The 21951-nt window shown below is 40.6% G+C and overlaps 1 protein-coding gene across 11 annotated transcripts in view; it reads right to left on the reverse strand.

Annotated features, from left to right (window-relative positions):
* The window catches only part of dmd (dystrophin), a 1835475-nt gene that overhangs the window by 970680 nt on the left and 842844 nt on the right, over window positions 1–21951 (reverse strand). For all 11 annotated transcript variants that reach the window (XM_059650343.1, XM_048540566.2, XM_048540567.2 and 8 more), the window contains 3 exons: window positions 16647–16829; window positions 15644–15778; window positions 9415–9564 (listed from right to left, as the gene is read on the reverse strand). In XM_059650343.1, coding sequence (XP_059506326.1) covers window positions 9415–9564; window positions 15644–15778; window positions 16647–16829 — 468 coding nt within the window. The remainder of the gene's footprint in view (window positions 1–9414; window positions 9565–15643; window positions 15779–16646; window positions 16830–21951) is intronic.

Below are 21951 nucleotides of genomic sequence, written 5' to 3' on the forward strand. Positions count from 1 at the left end.
TATTGCTTTCAGTTTTAAATTTGCTCAAGGTTGGGAAATTTCTTTTTCCTTACTCAGGTATTCTACCAAACAAGCTTGAGAGATGAAGATTCTCAGTATATTTAATCAAAATTGATTTTGTTTGCTACAGTATTACCAGTTCTTATGCACTAAGCAATTTCTCATGCATTAATTCCCTGGCATTATAGCTTTCACAGGAATGGCTATTGAATTTCAGTGGCTTAGTTCCACAGTTTTTTTTATTAATTTGTTCTGCTCAGTTCACTCACTGCTTTCACTACGATCATATAGCATCACAATAACTATCAGGTGATCTACTGAACATGTGACTAATTCTTAAAACATATAATCTCAAGTCTACTGTAGTGTAAGAACCCAAAGTAACATTAATTCAACAAGTCAGTATTTAAATAAAGGAAGAAGTGGACAATAAGACATCTGCTATTCTAACATAAGCATTAGCAAAAACCATAAGCGGGAAAGTGCTTTCTATGGAATCAAATATAAACAGAAATTGCTGGAGAAATTCAACAGGACTGGCAGCATCTGTTGAGCAAAAACAGTTAATGTTTTGAAATCAGTTACTCTTCTTCAGGACTGAAAGCAGCTGGGAAAAGGTGTTCTTTATGCTGATGATACAGGGTGAGAAGAAGTGAGTTCAATAGATGGTGATAGTGCCCAGAGAGAGAAAAGAAAGGAAAGCAGACAAAGCAATATGAAGCCAGGAAAGAAGTAAATGCCGAATTGGTGTTGACGGGAAGCGTGAATAGTTAAAAATGGGTTGGGAGCAACCCTTATAAGAATAGGTTGGGGGTTTGTGGGAGTAAGCAACAAATATGGAGGAAGGTGCACATGCTTTGAACTTGCTAAATTCAATGTTGATTTAAGAGTTATAGAGACATACAGCACAGAAACAGCCCTTTGGTCGAACTTGCCCATGCCAACGAGAGATTCTACATTAATCTAGTCCCATTTTCCAGTATTTGGTCCACATTCATCCAACCACAGCATTATATATCCACCGAGATGCCTTGGAAATGTTGTAATTGTACCAGCCTCCGCCACTTCCTTTGGCAACTCATTCCATACACGTACCACCCTCTGCGAGAAAAAGTTGCCCCTCAGTTTCCTTTTAAATCTTTCCCATCTCACCTTAAACCTATGCCTTCTAGTTTTGGACTCCCCTTTCCTGGGGAAAAGACCTTGGCTATTCAACCTATCTATGCACCGTACGATTTTATAAACCTTTTTAAGCCTCATCCCCAGATGCTCCAGGGCAAACAGCCCCAGCCTATTTACCCTCCCCCTACAGCTCAAAATGTCCAACCCTAGCAACATCCTTCATAAATATTTTCTGAACTCTTTGAAGTTTAACAACATCCTTCCTATTAGCAGGGAGACCAGAACTGAACACAATATTCTAAAAATAGCCTAACAAATATCCTGTTTAGTTGCAACATGACCTCCTGACTCCTATACTCAATGCACTGGCCAATAAAGGTGAGTATACCAAACTATCCTGTCTACTTTAAGGAACTATGAACCTGCACTCCTAGTCTCTTTGTTCAGCAACGCTCCTCAGGGCGTTACCATTAAGTGTACCAAACTTGCCGTACCAAAATACAGAACCTCACATTTATCTAATTTAAGCTCCATCTGCCACTCCTCAGCCCATTTGCCCATCTGATCAAAGTCACATTGTACTCTAAGATAACTTTTATCATTATCCACTACACCACCAATTTTGGTATCATGTTCAAATTTACTAACCACACCTCCCATATTCACATCCAAATCATTTACATAAATGACAAAATTTGATTTCTTTTATTTATTTATTGTCACATGTATCTTGTTACAAAATACAACAAAGATTGTTATGTAATGTCTCCGGTACCACCCTAAAAGCAAGAAAAATGAACCAAAACACAGAATATAAAGGCAGAAAAAAAGAAGAAATAAAGAAAATGTCCAACTTTGCAGTCCTTCTTGTTAAATGCTCCGACATGGGCCATTTCCCTCTTGCCACATCGCTGGAACAAAATTCGTAACATTTTGACACCATTTCACCTCCACTAATGCTATCGCTGCTATGAGTCCTAGATGGACCACACCAATGCAGACAGCAGGCACCGCACCACCCCAAACCTGATGTTGCCACTGCCATCTGTCTGCTTCAGGCCTACCTCGCTGATGCAGCCACTGCTGATGCTGTCTGATCTCATACTGGGCCCAAACTCATCTCCGTTGACCTCAATTTGCGCCAGACGCAGATGCCGGTGAGAAGCCAAACTTGCGCCCCACTGCAGCAGCCATGAGTTGGCGCTAGGACAGCCACAATGATGCAGAAGCTGCTGGGAACCCAAAAGTGCCAGGGTTCCACGTTTCTGGGCCCACTCGATGCCGTTGATGTCATCACTGCGGCTGAGCTCCTCCACAAGAGGCAAGTTAAAAAAAAAACAAGAAGAAAGAGAGAAAGGGAAAAAAACACAGCAATAAAAGCAAACAAGTGTATTCGGCTTGGGCTCAGAAGCCCGACTCCTACAAAAGTGAGAGGTCTGATGGCTGCGAGGTGCCCAGGCAGCAAATGAAGTATTGTTCCTCCAGGTTGCATTGAGCTTCACTGGATCATTGCAGCAGGCCCAAGACAGAAATGCTGGCATAGGAATGCAGCTGTATGTTGAAGTGACAGCAAACTGGAAGCTCAGTTCATCTTTAATGATACAAAAGAGGTGTTCTGTAAAATGATCACCCAGTCTCTGTTCAGTCTCAATGTAGAGGTAACACATTGTGGACAGTGAATATGGTCGACTAGATAGAATGCAGTGCAGGTTGAGTTTAACAATTTGAGAGTGTGAACACCTTCCTTCATGATTATTTTCATACCCTCAGGATCTGTCCCTGTAGGGGTTCCCAGCACAGCCAACCCATTCTTAACTATTCACACATCTCATAAGCATCCATTCAGCAGTTACTTCTCTCCTTGTTTATTATCAACAATCCCTCTGTCTGCTTTCCTTTTATTTGCTCTCCCTGGGCATTGTCTCCATCTATTTGATTCATTTCTGAACCACCGTCACCCCACCACCACCCCCCCCCGCCCCAAATCAGCACAATGACCACCTTTTTCCAGCTGCTTTTATTTCTGAAGAAGGGTCACTGGCCTCAAAACATTAATTTCAGTTTTTCTCTCCCAAGATGCTGCCAGATCAGCTAATTGCATTCTCTGTGTTCTTTTCAGATCTCCAGCATCCACAGTTCTTGTTTTATTCTGTGAATGAAATTCTTGTCGATCAAAGCATGACAGAAGGCGATAGCTATGATTTTCCCTCACTTTGCCATGTTGGGCTTTAATACCTCTGCTTACAGGCTCACTCGGTTTACAGAATCTTGTACAGAATTCCAACATCCACTTGCTTGACACAATATTCTGCTGTAGCAACATCATGAGTACAACACTTTAATGATGATGTTAATGGTGTAGTCCTTGAACAGATCTCAGACAGTACCGAATGTCGATACTCAGGCTGTCTCTAACCAATTGTTAGAAGTGAAAATGAGACAATTGAAAGCCAAGAATCAGTGTGTAGATATCTGTTCTTTCCAATGTTGAAGCATATTGATTAATTTACTCAAATATATCCTCACATATTTTCACTGAAGATTCAGCTTGGGCCAATAACTTGGATCATAATTAGCCTTTGCAAGTGAACTTATAATTTTTTGTGACTTGTTGACTTTCATTTTGGTTAAATCAATCAATCTGCAACAGATCTGCTTAGGATTGGTTGAAACGTTTGTTTTTTTTAAGCTGTTTGCTGCCAACCCATTTTTAAGTTGATCAATGCAGTCAGAAAATATTAGAGAAACACATTTACTGGGTTATAACTAATCAAAAGTGTTGTTAAAACTAACACTGTTCTATATTTAGCAAATATTGAGATATTGAAATATTGAAATACCATGTATTACTTACTGATAGAGAAATTGCCAGAAGAGTTTCAAGTAGCTCTCTTTACAGAGAGATGTGGGTGTTCAGGTCCATTGTTGGCAATGCAGGTCAATGCAGTGGTCAAGAAGGCACACAGCATGCTTTCCTTCATCGGACGGGGTATTCAGTACAAGAGTTGGCAGACCATGTTACAGTTGTATAAGACATTGGTTCGGCCACATTTGGAGTACTGTGTACGGTTCTGGTCGCCACATTACCAAAAGGATGTGGATGCTTTGGAGAGGGTGCAGAGGAGGTTCACCAGGATATTGCCTGGTACGGAGGGCACTAGCTATGAAGAGAGGTCGAGTAGATAAGGATTATTTTCATGAGAAAGACAGAGACTGAGCGGGGACCTGATTGAGGTCTACAAAATAATGAGGGGTATAGACAGGGTGGATAGCAAGAAGCTTTTTCCCCCAGAGTGGGGGAGTCTACTAGGGGTCATGAATTCAAATTGAGAGGAGGAAAGTTTAAGGGAGATATGCATGGAAAGTTCTTTACACAGAGGGCGGTGGGTGTCTGGAACGCATTGCCAGCAGAGGTGGTAGATGCAGACACGTTAGTGTCTTTTAAGATGTATCTGGACAGGTACATGGATGGGCAGGGAGCAAAGGGACACAGACCCTTAAAAAATAGATGTCAGATTTAAACAGAGGATTTCGATTGGTCCAGGCTTGGAGGGCCGAAGGGCCTGTTCCTGTGCTGTAATTTTCTTTGTTCTTTGTTCTATATCAAAATGGGATTGATTCATATGTTGGATGCTCGGGCTGGTCTAATCTCACATGCCTGCTATTACAATGTCTATTCAGCACCTTCAGATCATTGCTTTTGTGTGCAAATTTCAGATTAGCACACCTTTTCTATTGATTTGCTTTCCATCTTAAAGGAAGGCAACGGAATGAATACTTCTTCTCAAGAGACTGATTAAAATGTATTTCAAGAAATAGTCCCAAATATAGATTGTTCATTTAGCTTCCACTTGATATCTTTTCGTCAGGTGAATGTTAGTTTCAGACTGAGTTGAAAAAGCAAGAGGAGGCGTTTTCAACTTTACCAGGGCAGTAAGCTGTAAGTAGTAGTAAATGTTGTATTCAAACTTGCCTTTTGTATGCCTTTAGTGAGCTGTTAATTCACAAATGTCAGTTTTCCATGTTCTGTCAAAGTTGAAAATTGCCTTGAGTATGACAACAGTTTAGAAATTGTACTTCATGTACATGGAACACAACCTGCCTTTGGAGTTAGTGATACGATTTTGAGAGATAAAAATAGAAAAAAATACCATCCCAGAGAATTGACACTTCAAAATCAAAATACATCTATGTTCAAAAAGGAATTCTTGGCTATTAACAATCAAATGACAAAACATTCAAATGTAATAAAATGGCCATAAATTTAAAGAAAATTGAACTTCATTACCTAAGAAATGATCTTAAAAATACAAGAGCTTGAATTGCAATATGCAGATCTTATGAAGGCAATCAAAGATTAAAATATTTATTTACTAGCCCCAAATGACAAGGCTATGCCAGTCAGTGATCATTTTTACACAGGCTGCTGAAAATGAGTAGTCTGATCATTCCACAGAATGAGTACCCTTCCTGTTGGACACATTCTTCTGCATGCATCATTAATCCAAGCGGCCATGGGAATAAAGTCAAACATTACAAAGCAATTTAGATAGAGAATAAAACAAAACAGTGAAAGAGGTATAGTCTTACTGTTTATTAACAAACTTGAAATTAAAATTGCCCACTGAGATCAAACAGCTAATTTCTAATTTATTTAAGATTAGTGTTATTAGTTAGCAAATTTAAAAAGTTTGAAATTATTTAGAAGACTATCCTTTTATCTGTGAAACCTGGGTTTTGAATTAACAGAGCAAATGAGATGAGGCTTTGTATCTACTTTAGGAGCTGCTGAAGACTAAAGAACTGAAAACTGCAAGGCTCAATATCATTCTAACATAAAATTCTCCTGAAAATTCTCAACAGGCGTCAGAACGAAGAAAAATCAAAGCCAACAATCCATCCAAAGGCCATCAGTGAACTTAATATTATTTTTCCATTGCTAGGATGGCTTAGGAATTAAGAATAACCCAAGAACAATGAAAAAAATGCTGTGCATTTGATGAACAGGTTTTCACTGTAAATAACTGGATGGCCGCGAATTGACAGTTTGTGATAGGTTTACTAGACTCCCAACTTTGCACTCACAATGAGCACTTGAACATTATCTCATCCACGCTAACTCCTGATTAGGTTATTAACTTCAACAGGTGCTTCACCAGAATAGATTGGTATAAATCAGGTGGGGAAAAACAGGAAATGCTGTGATCTCCACAATGATTAGGAAAAGGAACCAGATTCTGAATCCATCCAGGCAGAATGGGATCAAACTCCGTGCCATCTAGTCAACTGAACCACTTAGATCCCTCAAGGAGTTGGAGGTTCTGTGACGACATGGACTTTTTCACATAAGCAGTCCAGACTTCAGACAGTGATGTTAGAGGTTCCAAATTGTTTTCCATCATATGGATGACATTGAGCATCAATTTGAATGCATCTTCCATGGCTACCATGTCCTGAGCTTGAATTCAAAGCTTTCAGTTTGGAGGGAGGGAGCTACTTACTCCATCACAAAACTTCTAGTCCATCAAGAAATACCCCTGCTTAAACTTATAGACCAGCACAGCATATGCACCTTGTGCAGGCTTATTAAATATGCAGCAAAGGGAATATAGTCAATGGGTGAGCAAGATGAGCCCAAGGTCTTGCCTTGTACAAAGCTTTTACAACGGACAGGACTTAGCTGTAACAGTCAAGCAATGGATATCAGGACCATTTTTGGGTTCTCTGGGGAAAACAACAGCAAATTGAATGCTCATTTGGGTGCTCCCTTATTTGTTATGATCTTAGGTTTTGGTTGCCAATTAGCAACAATAACGATGGGCAAGTTGGTGGATGGTGTGAGGGTTTGATTTAAGTGGATCTTGACAGCCTTCAGCTGGGGTTGGCACTTCACTGCTTCACCATCTGCTTGAGGGATGTTTTAGGAGAGGCAGAGGCCTGGAATCCAAGTCAGAGCAGTTGCTCGATTCAGGGATGCGAAGAAAACTTCAAGACCATGGGCAGTGGTCAGGGGGTTGGAGGACAGCATGCCAGAGGGTGGCCATTCACCCAAACAAAACAGCCTCAAAATAAATAGTTGAGACAATCAACGGGTAGCTGGCAAGGTGCAAGAACAAAAATAGCCCGTACAGGAAAATGTTCAGTGATTTGTTAAGACTCTAGCAAGGTGAGTGCAACACTGGGCACTCAGGATAAGCTCTGGATAGTCACCCTCCAGCAGACACAGGGAGGGCTGTTACTGATCCCTCAGGCTGTTGACTATCTGCCTGTATTGACACAGCTAGCTTTTCAGGAGAAGCTGGCTGAGACAAGCAGTAACTCAACACACACAATGTTATCCTTGCACTAGAAATGGGCTCAGGCTCTGTGGTGGGAAAACAGGTTCCATACAATTATGTGATCATGTCATACAGAAGGGACCATGGACATCACAAGGCTTGACTTTCCAAGGCTAATTTGCAACAGCTGCGTATATATCTCTTGCAGGTCCAGGCATCAAGCGTTTAGAACAACACACTCACTATCACTGAGCCAAGCACATCCACTACAGAGATCAAACCAAATATATCACATTTTTACAGATAATGGGAACTGCAGATGCTGGAGAATCCAAGATAACAAAGTGTGGAGCTGGATGAACACAGCAGACCAAGCAGCATCTTAGGAGCACAAAAGCTGACGTTTCGGGCCTAGACCCTTCAAGAAGGATAAGATAATCTTACCAGTAGATGACGAGCAATGGTAGAGTCTAAGAGGAAGTAGAAGAGGCAGAAACAGCTATGGGTAAATTTGTCTGACAGAACGGACTGCAGACACAGATGCAGGTGCCATCATTATCAGTCTCTGTGGCCTAATTCTGCTCCTATCTCTTGCCTTGACATGTTCTAATTAAGGGAGCATCTATGCACTAAGGCCCAAGAATATCAATTAGCCCTGCAATGAAATAGGTGCAGCAGCCTCAGGAAGGGTGATAACCTGCATCTCAGCTCCTGGCAACAATAAGAGAACAGGATACAAGAGTTGCACTGTATCAAGTGGAGAGCACTGAGTTTGTCACTGGGTTGACACTTACATGATCTGTACTCTTGTTGGTCTTTGAGCATTGTGTAAATGTTACCATGAGAAGACAGCCATGTGAACCTCCTATTATTAGTGTGATGGTACAGCCTCAAGACATTTTCCATGTTGCCTAGAACCAAAGCAAAGACCTCGGGGCGGAGGTGGGAATTACTCACTTCGATAACGTGAACAGGTGGAGAATGGAAGAATCACAAGAAAGGTCTTGCTGTGTTATAGTTCAGCTGAACTCTTGAGACATTTGCAAAAAAGAGCATAAACGTCTATGATTATCTGCTTGGAAAGTCACAGTCACCTGGGACAAGGTTAGTTCTTTCTTCACCAGTAGATCTAATGCTGGAACAATGTTCCCTTTCTCTGCACAACCGATGCTCAGAGCTCTGCGCATCCTGTGAAGGGGACTTGTTTTTCATAATTATTTGACCCACAATCTGAGTATTATGTTCCCATTGGCAGCTGCTGCCTGCTTTGTGCTGAGACGAATTTTCCATTGCGTTCTGTAGCCTTGTCCCCTCCCCTAATTAGTTACAAGGAGGGTGACCAACCTTCCAATCCACCTTACTGCCTGCTCTGCATGCAACCATCACTGAGCTTTCACTCTGCACTCTTAACTCTTGCGTGGAGCCCAACCAATTACATGAGTGACCTTAACTGGCCCCCTGCTGTGTCCATGCATCCATTCTCTTGGTCTGCTCAGAGTGATCGCCACGCCCCTGTCAAATTTCAGAGCAGGGCTCTCGGCAAGATTTGAATGAGCTCTTTAACAATGTTAATCGCCAAGGTTAATGAATCTTGCAGGATATCAGGCCTCGCATTCCCACACCACCCCCCACCAACCCCCCCAAACCCCGCCCAACAACATCCCCCTTGATTAAACCTGCTTGTGTTATAAATGTAGTCAGGAAACGAGCACACTGTCCCATACTGGTATTTTACTCTCATGTCTGCTTCAGTTCTTGGCCTTTGGAGGGCCCAAAATTCAACATTCATTCGTTGTAAATAGTTCGAGATCCATATTGTACTGAAACTCGAGACAGTGCATAAACTTAGCACATCAGAAAAGGTTTTGAAAACAAAACCAACAGATCTTTCAGCAAAGTTTAGTCTGATTGACACGTGATCGGTCCCATGAATTCCTGTCAAAAACATGGATACTAGTATTACCACTGAAGGATTATCAAATGTTTTGAACAAATCGCAGCACAGACATCTTACCTGTTGTAAGAGTTCCTCCCAGCGAGTATTGAATGTTTCCAGCTTTTCATTGATTAGCTCATCCAGGATCTCGCCATCAGTCAGTGTCTGTGCCAACTCACGGATTTGGTTTTGATTATCTTCAGGGTGACGCATTACATTTTCCAGGGACTGAAACAAGCCCACAACAAGAGACTTAAACGAATTTGAAGTATGGCTTTAAACAGGTAAGTTGTGATTTTACACAAGTACTTGGATTAAAGAAGTGTTCCAAGGCTAAAATATATCAATGAATTCAGATGGCATCATAACGTTTTACTAGCATCTGCCTGATTAATAAGACTGGAGATAAGCCTGTAAATATTTTTATCAGCAAAGTATTTCAAACGGACGACAGACTTAGCCAAGTGGTACTGCAGTGCATTATTCATACTTCAGTGATATCAGGTCTTATGGCTCAAAACTAAAGGACATTAGAATGCCACGCACGTGTGTACACATACTGACCTATCCACAAGTAAATATGGATTGAAACATGTATTCTCACCATTTAAAAAAGAGCAGACAGCTCCAGGTTACAGGTTACCCTTCAATGCCTGTGCCTCAAGATGTTAAATACGCAAGAATGATTTCTGAGAATATGTCAGTTCCATCTCTTAGCATATGAAAAGTACCTACTCTGGTCCCTGGCAACTGCCTCTGAGTCAGTGTTCTATTTGCAGCACCGCTATCCTTTGTTGGCAATTAGTGGTACACTTTCAGTTCATTTTAGGTACATAAATCATTTGGTCATCATGGAAGGTTTAACTATTAATTGTTTGTCACCTTGGGCCACAAGCAATTAATATAGCAGCACTTTTTTTTATTCACTGAAGACCATTACTGAGCACATAGTCACTTGCACAACTATTTTAAAATTTTGAATATTACCACAGAAATCAGCATTGTGCTACCTAACACAGATGTCAAAGTATTGTTTTTAACATCAAAATATCAATTAGCTGCTGGAGGCACTGGGAGTCCATTACAGGTAGAAACTCCTGGAAACTGTCATGAGGGCACAAGCCTTATCAGAACAATGTGAACAAGCAATCTTCTAAGGAGCAATTGGGTTTCCTTTCCCACAAGCACCAATACTTGAACCACCCTCACCCTTCTCTCCAACCCTCCCATCATTCATCCTTCATTCTGGTTCCACTCCCAAAGAGATTGAGCTGTATTGCCATTCTACATGAAAGTCTAAAACAGTAATACGTTCAAGTGGGGAAGGGCAGCTTCAGATCTTTTAAATAACACCTTCACTGAATATGCAACACTTCCGAGGACATCTCCATGTCAACGTAATGCTGTCACTGCTCCAAGTTCCAAGGACAACCACTCTTTCCAAAGTTAATTAAGGTAGCCAGCAATTAGTGTCTGCACCTTAACATAATACCAATAATTAATCTATTTAAAATGAACTGCGAATGTATCATTTATTTTGAACAAAGGTATAATGCTTCAAACTGAAGACTGGTTTAGTAATAGTTGCCAAAGACTAAGTGAAGAATTGGAAGCACAGCACATTTCATAATTTATTCTCAGAGTTAATGATTGATGGTACGTGGTGGAATTTAAATGAGATTTGAGGCTGGGCTGAAAAAAGAATGCAAAAAAAAACTGGAAGCCAAGAGAAAACAGCAAAAGGAGCATGCTGTCACATCAATGCCCCATCCACCCCAACCCATGGCCACCTTTTGTCCCAAGTGGAACAGAACCTGCGGTAGGTGCATTGGTCTGTACAGCCACCTATAGACTCAGTCCAAGAGTGGAAGACAGTCATCCAAATCTGCAACGGACCACCGATGAATGAATGAATAGTACAATTATAACATTTAAAATTTTAATACTAGTGGACAGGAATGGTACATTGTAGAAGGGCAGATATACAAATATTTGCATCAAGAGATCGTGGAAATACCGCATTTGGAATACAGCTGTCCTGACTGGGCTTGGAGCACTTACAGTGGAATTTATTTCGTGAAAATTTTTGAGATAAAATGTTTTCTGTAAAAATTGACGAACTAAATGCAGGGGTGGTGAGTGGGGAGTATGTTGAGTGAGGAATGGTTGTTGGACTTTGCCTGTAAATCTAAATGGAGATTTTACATTTGTATGGTGACTCATCATTTCTTTACAATGTCCCAAAATCTGAAGTCTGCTCATATTGTCATGATAGTGTCAAAATACAGACCATCAACTTTCAGTTCCATCATCTGATTTTAACATCCAAGATCTTTATGGGCCTAAAATGTGTTTAAAAGGAGAAAACAGTGATGTAAAATTGCCTCAGTGTCACTTGACCAGGTTAAGCCAACCTCATGAAACCAATGTGAGATAGACAATGATAGTCAGGATCAAAACTGACATGTTATCGAAAGGCACTGCAGGCATTAAGAAATCTTAGACTCCTATTTTTGATTTAAACATTTCTGCAAGCTTTACATATTGGGATGAAAGTTACCTGCAGATTATCTAACACAGAAAAACAATGATACCAGACCTGAGAATACAAAAGTGAACTGTATTTCGATATTACCATCACTGAAGCCCCTCTATCAACATCCTGGAGGTTACCATTGCAGAAAAACTCAATTGGGTTCACCACATAAATGTAGCAACTACAAGTGCAAGTCAGATGAATGCTGCGGTGAGTAACTCACCTCCTGATTCCCTAAAGCCTGTCCACCATCTACAAGGCACAAGTCAGGAGTGTGACGGAATGCTCCCCACTTGTCTGAAGGACTGCAGCTCCAATAACACTTAAGAAGTTTGATACCATCCAGGACAAAGCAACCCGCTTGACTGACACCACATTGACAAGCATCACTCCTTCCACCACCAACAATCAGTAGCTGCAGTGTGTATTATCTATAGGATGCACGACAGAAGTTCACCAATGATTCTTGTACCATAGATAGCTGGGAACACCAGCACTTGTTGCAAGCCATTCACCATTCTGACTTGGAAATATATTGCCATTCCTTCATTGTTGCTGGGGCAAAATCCTAGAATTTCCTCCCCAAGGGTATTGTGGGTCTACCTCCACCATGTAGAAGACAGAAATTCAAGAAGACAGCTCACCACTACTTTCTCAAGCGGATCTAGGGTTGGGCAATAAATGCTGGACAACTAGTGATGCCCATGTTCCATGAGTGGCTTAAAAAAAATGGTTGTTAGAACAGGAGAGAAAGAACATTGGTAACAGCAAGGACTGAAAAATTCTCTCTCTTGCTCCATGTTTCCTTTTCAAACATGCTAAAAGCCAGCATTGGTGATGGAACAAATCAAAGAAAAATTCATTCACTGAGAACGCAAGCATTCTAAAAACACCAGTACTACTGATGATACGATGCGTCAGTTAAAGAGTCTTGATCCTAGGTTCAACAATTATAAACACTAGCTTTCATTGTGCTGGATTTTTAATTGCAGACTGAAATGGGAAAAAGACTGTTTGAAAAACAAGCCTTTTGGAAACGCTTGCTGCATGAATTTTAAAGCAAGCAGCTTGCACTTATTGTACAGGGTGTTGAATGCTGCTGTTTATCAAGCAGTGCGGCAAGTTTAGTTACTGATGTACCGGTACAAGGGTGTAGACAAGGTGCAATTCAGCCAGCACCATGCTGGTGATTTACAACTGGATACCACTCTACACATCATTGACAAAGGCTTTCTGTCTGCCTCCATCTACATGACTGACTCGCAGATAGCTGAACAGCTTGTGAATGTGAATAAGATTTTGAAAAACCTTTGAAACTCCAGAAGGGCAGTTGGTGTCTTTTTGTTCTGCAGTTTAAAAACAAATCTAAAGCCTGAATCATGTCAGTTTATTTTCCCTCACCAGTTGCCGTGAGCTATTGCTTTGAACCACTAAGTCAGAGACTTTTCCATTTGTGAATCATTCTGTGCAATTGGCAAGCAAGTGAAAGTACCTGGCAATATCAGGTCAAGGAGCAGAAAGTCCTAGCAGCTCAAAGAATCATCTCAGCCAAACCTGTGGACAGGGACTATTGAATTGCCTTTCCTGATTTCCCTTCACCCATCACATCAATGTTTCTTATTGTTTACCTGTACATGTGCATACACATGGATGTCTTAAGGGAATTAGAGTTTTATTTAATTGAGTTATACATTAACAAGCGGTGGTTTGGGGACCACTTTGTGGAGCACCTACACTTGGTTCGCAATAAACAACTGCACCTCCCACGCACAAAACATTTCAACTCCCCCTCCCACTCCTTGGACGACATGTCCATCCTGGGCCTCCTGCAGTGCCACAATGATGCCACCTGAAGGTAGCAGGAACAGCACCTCATGTTCTGCTTGGGAACCCTGCAGCCCAATGGTATCAATGTGGATTTCACAAGCTTCAAAATCACCCCTCCCACGACCGCATCCCAAAACCAGCCCAGCTTGTCTTCTCCCTAACCTGTCCTTCCTCTCACCTACCCACTCCTCTCACCTCAAGCTCCACCCCCATCTCCAACCTACTCACCTCATCCTGCCTCCTTGACCTATCTGTCCTCCCTGGACTGACCTATCCCCTCCCTACCTACACTCACCTTTACTGGCTCCATCGCAGGCTCTTTGACCTCTCTGTCTCCTCTCCACCTATCTTCTCTTTTACCCAACTTCTAACTGCCTTCCCCTCTCTCCCTATTTATTTCAGAACCCCCCCTTCCCCTCCCCCATTTCTGAAGGGTCCAGACCCAAAACAATAGCTTTTCTGCTCCTCTGATTCTGCTCGGCCTGATGTGTCCATCCAGCTCTATATCTTGTGATGTCAGATTCTCCATCATCGACAGTTCCCACTTTCTCTACATGAACAACATATTGTTATTTCCCTTAGCTAGAACTTACTTGTAATAAATAGTAATTCTTATTGAATTCATAAACCTTATCTGTGCCATCTGCTGACCTGGTTCAAAAACAATCAATTCGTGAATTTTGTGAAACTTGATACAACTCTTAATTTTTCTGCTGACACTGGCAAAAGTGGATCTTGATCTCCAACAGTCTACCCCAGTGAGCTGTGACACCTGAATAACTCAAAGGACATTTCAAGACTTTTGTTTTTACAACTGCCTACGCTCTGTCCCTCTAATGGACTAAGTGATTAAAATTAATACCTGTATTTGTACAGTTGCTTGTGATGCTTTATTATTTGTCGATGTAAATATTAAAATTGGTCTTTATAAATTTCAAAAACAAAACTCTTAATTGGCTCCCTAATTGGGCAAGTACTATGTTATAATTGAATTATGATAGCTGCATGCTAAGCAGAATTCCAAGTTTGTTTTCACCCCCCAGGGGTATTAAAAAAAAGTACAATTTTATCCCGTCCTCATCTGGTCGTAAGGAATGGCAAGAGCCACAGGCAACATATGCACAACAAAATCCAACAAACATCACTGAAATGAATCACCAAATAATCTGTTTTTCTTTGGGTCATGATGTTTTTCCAATCTGTGTTCCCCATGTTATTTCAGGACTCATTCCCTCGATCAATCTTGTAGATGAGGCCTAAGGCCCCATCACTTCAAAAATTGTCTGCCTTTGCTTTTAAATCTCGATAATCTTTTGATAAAATAACAACAAACTACGTCAGGTAATTGCTTTTGGCTGCTGCACCGTCTACACTTCCATAAGATCTTGACTCTGTCCTTGAAATCAGCACAGCAACACATCAAACTCCCTTCCAAGTTTAAAATAATAAATATATGTAAACAAACACATAAGTCACAATAAAGTCATATATTTACAAAAAACAATGCAACAAAATGATTGCAACTTACAATAAATAAGCTTACAATTTGAAACTGACTCAGAGGTAACAGTAATTTCACAGCACAGTTAGACCCTATATCATTGAAACCCCAAAATAATTGTGCTCTGTTTTAGGAGTTTCTATTGATTTAATTGACTACTCAGTTTGAAAATTACCAAAAGCTTACATTTGAGCTGAGTAGTTCCTTGTAATGTCCTTCAAATAGCTGACCAACATTGCTGGAGTTTTAATAATTCACTCGGCAGTCTTAAAACAAGGTTCTGAAATATTCAAACTGAACATACAGCATTGCAGATTTGAACTACTAAATGTGGATGAATTTGTGACATTTTAATGCTGCATTTATTTAATTACAGTTTGATTTTTCAATTAATTCTATATGGAGAATTCTTGCAAGCATGTCTGCAGGGCACAATTACTTACATCAAGAGCCTCAGAAATCTCTTCTGCACCACCCTGTAGGTTCTCTGTTTCCCTGAGTTTAAGCTCCAGTTCATCAAGCCATAGATTTTCTGCCTCAAGATAGGACAGTAACTCACACCAACATGACCAAACCTCCTGAGATTGAATGTAAGAAATACAAAATTAGAATTGAAGGCAACATGAAAGAAAAACATGTAGAATAATCAAAAAGCAGAATGTAACATATTCCTAGTCAGTTGTAGAATATCTTTCAAAGCTACAGGGACATGCCTTGGAGAAAAAAATTAAGTAGACCAGTGGTGAAATAACCAAGATTTGTGTTAACAAAAACAGTGCTCCAAACATAAAATCAGTATATCTCATCTTAATCTTCAATAAAGGCTGAGTCTCTACTCATCAGTATACTGAAGGATAAGGGAGCTTACCATGGCAACATTTTGACAATATAGGGATGTAAAACTGCATTGCCAGAAAACGACACCAGCGATGAACCAATCCAAGTCTAAGAACCCACAGACATCCAGGTACTAGTTTATGAATATAGCCTTCCCATTGTAGGAGATACAAATAGCCAATCAGCTTTCTCTGGATTTTTTTCCACGGACCTCATACGCACCATTCCACTCACAAGCCCAGACCATCACCACTCATATATAGCCCAGTCGGAATGAGGTTTTCCTTGTAAACTGCTTTGCACATACAAATGTATTGTCAAACTAGAGTGTCTGACAAGGACATCCCTGTTTGATTACTTAATACAAGTGACAACAGACTGTTGCCGTCAATGTTTTCACAAACATCATACTTATTAAAATTAGAAAAGAATGCCCATTCAAAATAAGTGCTTAGAACTTTCCCCAGCCTGCTGTAGCACTGGCGCTATCTTTCACATTGTTTCACATGTGCAAGGAGTAACTCTCAATCCAGATGTAGTTGACATTTTTTTAAAAACTAACAACCTCAGTAGGCAGCAAAGAAAACCCTTTGCAATTTAAGAACTGACCTCAAGAGTCTTGCATTTTCTGTTCAGCCTGCTGCAAAGTCGCTGGTAATTATTTGTCAGCATGTCCAGTTCAGACTTCAAAGCTTCATGGGCTGCTGGTGGAGCCTTCTCTATGAAACTGTTAACACCTTCACTCAGGAGTTTCACCTTCACCTCTTTCTGTGATACTTCTTCCTTGGCTCTCTTCAGAAAAATAATACACATTAATTACACAAGCAAGAACTTATCTTTACAAAGTGCAATTGTGTTAACACCAAGCATAACAGCTACTCTTATGTGTTTCCCAAACCTCATTCATGACAAGAAAGTACACTTGTAATGCAAATATATTGCTCCAATCTTGGTTTAGCAGAATAGCTGTTGATGATCTTTCATATATTTACACTGGTTATCAGCATCCAACTGTGAAATCTATGACGCAACTTGTAGAGGCAGAGGTTTAGTAAAATTTCACCCTTTTCTTCACATCTCATTGCAAGGATGGAAGTGGTAAACCAAAGATAAGAAAGTTTTGTAAAGCACCCCTTTTTTTGTTACACAAATTATCATTACTTCCACAATTATTAACTGTAGACCATGACTGGAATCACTTGGCTGGCCTAAGGAATAGCATCAAAGACCTGTCAATACTGCATTCTATGGTGAACTAGCCAAAATGTTTTAAACAAAAAGAACTCTGTCTCAGTATTAAAATGTGTGAAATACTGAACGTGGGTGAGCTGTTTGCAACATATTTCCCTGTTCTTATTGTTGGTTGCTCATAGACAAAAGCATCTCAAAGTATGGAATAGCAGGTTTAAAATGTTCAAATTTTCAAATGCACCATCCATTTGGGAGAAAAAAAATAGACCAAACCAAATTTTCACCTAGACTCTGGGAATGGGCAGGTTGTAGCTTTTGTAGCCAATATTCACTTTCCACTGGAAAGATTACATTAAGTGCACTTAACATATTCCACAATCAGACAGTTTACAATGAAAAAACTCAATATGATTTTTCACTTGATGCAAATGCAAAGAGTGAGATTGATTATTTGGTCTGGGGATATCTTATCTGATGATAAAGCAGAGGCTAATTCAATCAGCAACTCAAACAGTAACATTATTAGGTTAGTAAGTAATGGGAATGCTGTTTACATCGAACTTTATAAACTAACATCTAACTTTGTGAGGGACTTATTGTCTTTTTACTAAAACAAAGGAAACCTCAATATAAAAAGCTGAGTGATACAGTGAAAAATAAGGGGGGCTCTTTGGAAATATGGAAACCTCATAACAGCCATTTGAATTATTCCTCAGCTACTTCCTCAATGATGTTACCCCCATTAAAGTTCAGAATTGCAGATGTTAGTGATGATTGCACAACGTTCAGCACTGTTCGCAACTCCTCAGGCATGTCTCCAAATACAGCAAGGTTTTTGGCAGAAAAGTGGCAGGTAACATTTATAAATACCAGGCAAGGACCATCAAGGGAGATAATAACCATTGCTCTTTGGCACTCAATGAATCCCTAGTCATCAACATCCTGGCGGCCACCACCGACTAGAAACTGGACTAGACGAGGCAATTTAAGCAGAGTGACTACAACAGCAGGTTAGAGACTGGGAATCCTGCAGCACATAGCTCACCTCCTGACTCTCAAAAATCTGTCAGCCATCTACAAGGCAAAAGTCAGGAATGGTATGCAATATTCCCTATGTTCCTGGAGGAATGCTGCTCCAGTAACAAGAAGCTTGACATCATCCAGAAGCAGTCACAACATCCACTCCCTCCACCACAGACATTTAGAATCAGCAGCGGTACACTGTAAAAAATTCACAAAGGTTCCTTAAAAAGCACCTTCCAAACTCAAACCACCTCCATCTCAAAAGGGAAAGGGCAGGAGTTACATGAGAATGCCACTACCTACAAGTTCTTTTCCAAACCACTGGCCATTCTAACTTAGAGCTATATCACTACGCCATCACTGTCACTACAAAAAAAAACCTGGAATTCCTTCCCTGCCAGCATGGTGGGCCTACTTACATACCATGAACTGCAATGGTTCTAAGAAAACAGCTCACCACCAGCTCCTCAAGAGCAACAAAGGATGGGCAATAAATTCAGGCCACCCAGTGATACCCATGTCTCATCAGTGATTTAATAAAAAAACGAGGCTGTACATGATTGAGGAAGAGGAATGGAGCTATTACGTAAGAACTAGGAGAAATGAGGGCTTCCCAATGTGATGGTCCACTGACAAAGAGAACAAGAACAAGGCAGAAGAAGGGGGAGAAATGGAAATGAACCCCAAGACCAAAAGCTGCACAGAGAATTCAGTCTACACTTCTACCTGGTCCTCATACGGGAAATGAATAGCATGCAGTAGACGGTAAAGCTCTGCTTGAATGCATAACAAGATTTTATCTTAATGTTGAATAATTCGTTCTGGCTTCATGACATAAAAACAGTCTCATGACTAAACCTCTTGTCATTCCATTCTCATCATAGGCAAAAGTACAGAACTTCCCAAAACCAACAGTGGAGGTTAGAGACTATGAATTATTACAGTGATGTTGAAGTATCAGGCTAATATTTTCGACAGGCATTAGCTTAACCCAAGCATGAACTCATTAATTTTAACTGAGTTAGTGCTGTTACTAAAATAGGATACATGAAAAAATTTAAGTCAGCCATAATTTCTCCAGTTCTTCCACACCCTCCCCAAATCCCTTTGATACAAAATGACCTTCTTAAATGACAGGGCTGCTATCTTTATCTATAGATATCCAGATAACGCTGGCTGGCTTAAAGAAAATTGCTGTCTCAAAAATATCTCTTTTTTTTTGTCTATAGTTTCCCTGACAACAACACATAACATCTTGAAATGCAGTTTCTATTATTGGTAGGCCTCACAGATTTCAGGCACTTTGTCAAACAACTCCAGGTTTAGAAATAATAACAGATTGAAGTCACAGTGACAACCATGGTATCATATTGGTTTAAACTGATTCTTTGAATGGAGGGACAGATCAAATGTTTCCCAACTATTCTTATCAAATAGACTTAGCTACGTAACTCTAGAGTAACTCACTGACTACTCAAATCTTTGTTCTAAACTATTTTCGAGCATAAGAGTTGGTTTTACTAGAATTCTATGCCACCTTTGTCAACAAACAATAGAATCACAGTGCCATGGAAACATAATGAAGTTTTAGTTGTTCATCATGCTGTTACTTAGCAATGTCAATCGCTGCTGTTTGACAATCAAAGTGCTGTTTGTTTTTTGAACACTGATAAGTTATTTTTTAAACAATATTATTGTTTGTTCAGAATTAAGAAGTCAACTTACAAGGAATTTCAAGTGAAATGCACAGATGGGTTGCCTGGATAAGATCATTGTATCCCAGTGATCAGCAATTTTCTCTTAGCAATGACAAGGAGCCGTTCTTAATTATTCAACCTCCCCACCCAACCAGCTGACCAAATAAATATATTAGTTGTTTACAAGAAAGCATTCAATTGTTATTTTTAACACTTAATTGTGTTAACTGTACAGTAGGTCCTCAAAACTTTGTGGTTTCAAGTCTGAAGTTGCACTGGCTTTACAATTTGTCACAATTTAAAACAATTTAAAACATTAAATGCTCAATGTTGTAACAGTTGGGAATGGGATTGGGTAGTTTCATTAAATAAGAACCAGTATTAAATATATTAACAGAAAAATACATACTCTCAGAGATTCAAATAAAGATTCCCTAATCTAATCTAAATCCTCGATAACAAGGTAATGAGATTCCAATTTTGGCTGCAAAATTGCAAGTTTTGAGGCACAACAGGCTCAAATCATTGTTGTACTTGATTTGACCAGAGTATATAAATGAAATTTGCTACACAAACCAACCACGTCATAGTGATAATAATGGTGGAGAAGCTAAAGGAATGAACAAGCACTTTCTTTTTAATATTATGTCACAATTGAGTGGGTCTTGTTTTGTTTTTACTGGGACCCATTTACTTTACAGGAGAGAAAATACAGAGCTTTGGAAGGACTTTTTGCACAGATGCTGTTTGAATTGCCAATATTGCCGCTGAAGACTGGAGTAGGAGACTCGAGCAAAATTGGATCTTGACACATAACTCAGGTACTTATCCAATATTCTGAGTGTTGGCTTGGCTCTATTTGAAGTAATGAGCTTAACTTTGAGCCTCAGGTGGACAGAAGCGAAGTGATACCCTCAAGGCCTCACCGGAGTAGTACGGCATTCCCACAGAAATCCGGGAATCACTGGCCCAACGCTGTCCGAACAGAAGATGGAGCATCTGGGAAGGTGTTGAGCACCAAAACTTGCCATCGGGCAAAGGCTGAAGCCATAGGACGTTCCTGTTGGAGCTCCTCTGCTTGCCAGTTCATTTATCCCTTCTCCCTCTTTATTCCTCTCTTTTTCCCTTTCTCTGCCCTGCCAGCCTGGAGTGTGGGATTGCAGAGGACTGGAGCGAACATGGGCCGAGACCCCCAAAGAACTGGAGTGTGCAGGCTGTGACCCCTCCCGCCCCAACCATGAGAACCGGAGTGGGCTGGCTGTGCCCCACCCACACCCCAGAGAACCAGAGCGAGCTGGCTGTGCTTTTCACCATCAACCCCCCCACCCCGGGGAACCGGAGGGAGCAGTGCAGCCTTGTGCTCTCGGACCATGCCCTGTTAGCTGCAGAACACCATGAGCAGTGAGCCCTGGAGCAGCATATGGGCCTGGAGCAGTGCGGGGAAGAAGCCCTGCAGCTGCATATGGGAAGAAACTTCTGGAACAGTGTGCAGGCAGCAAGCCCTGGGCAGAGACTGGTACGAGGGGACAGCCATTTCCTTAGGACACTGTAATGTTAACCCCTTAATATTGTCCTACTTTTAAACTTACTTTCAACTACGTAATTGAGCAACAATTTTTAACCCTCTGTTGTATCTAAGATTATACTTAGGTACTTGTCTGTAAAATGTTGCCATAAGAAGGCAGACATTAGAAAAGTTTTTCATTGTACTCCTACAATTGGGCACACATGACAATAAAAGTATATTGAAAAGAGCGCACTGCCACACCAACACACCATCCACCCTTCCCACCCCAAAAGTGGCAAAGCCTGTGGACTGGACATCCACATACTGCCTCGCTCAGAGTGGAAGACAACTATTGTCAACAATGATGACGATTATTGGTGAGCTGAACTTTGAATGTCATGGTTTCAGGTTCAAGGCCTACTTCCAAGGTCTTATGGTGTGTAAAAGTAGAATGTTCTAAACCCACCGGGACTTTTGTTGCTAATAGATTCACTAG

Source organism: Stegostoma tigrinum, chromosome 12 (assembly GCF_030684315.1).
Source record: "Stegostoma tigrinum isolate sSteTig4 chromosome 12, sSteTig4.hap1, whole genome shotgun sequence".
Classification (NCBI taxonomy): Eukaryota; Metazoa; Chordata; class Chondrichthyes; order Orectolobiformes; family Stegostomatidae; genus Stegostoma; species Stegostoma tigrinum.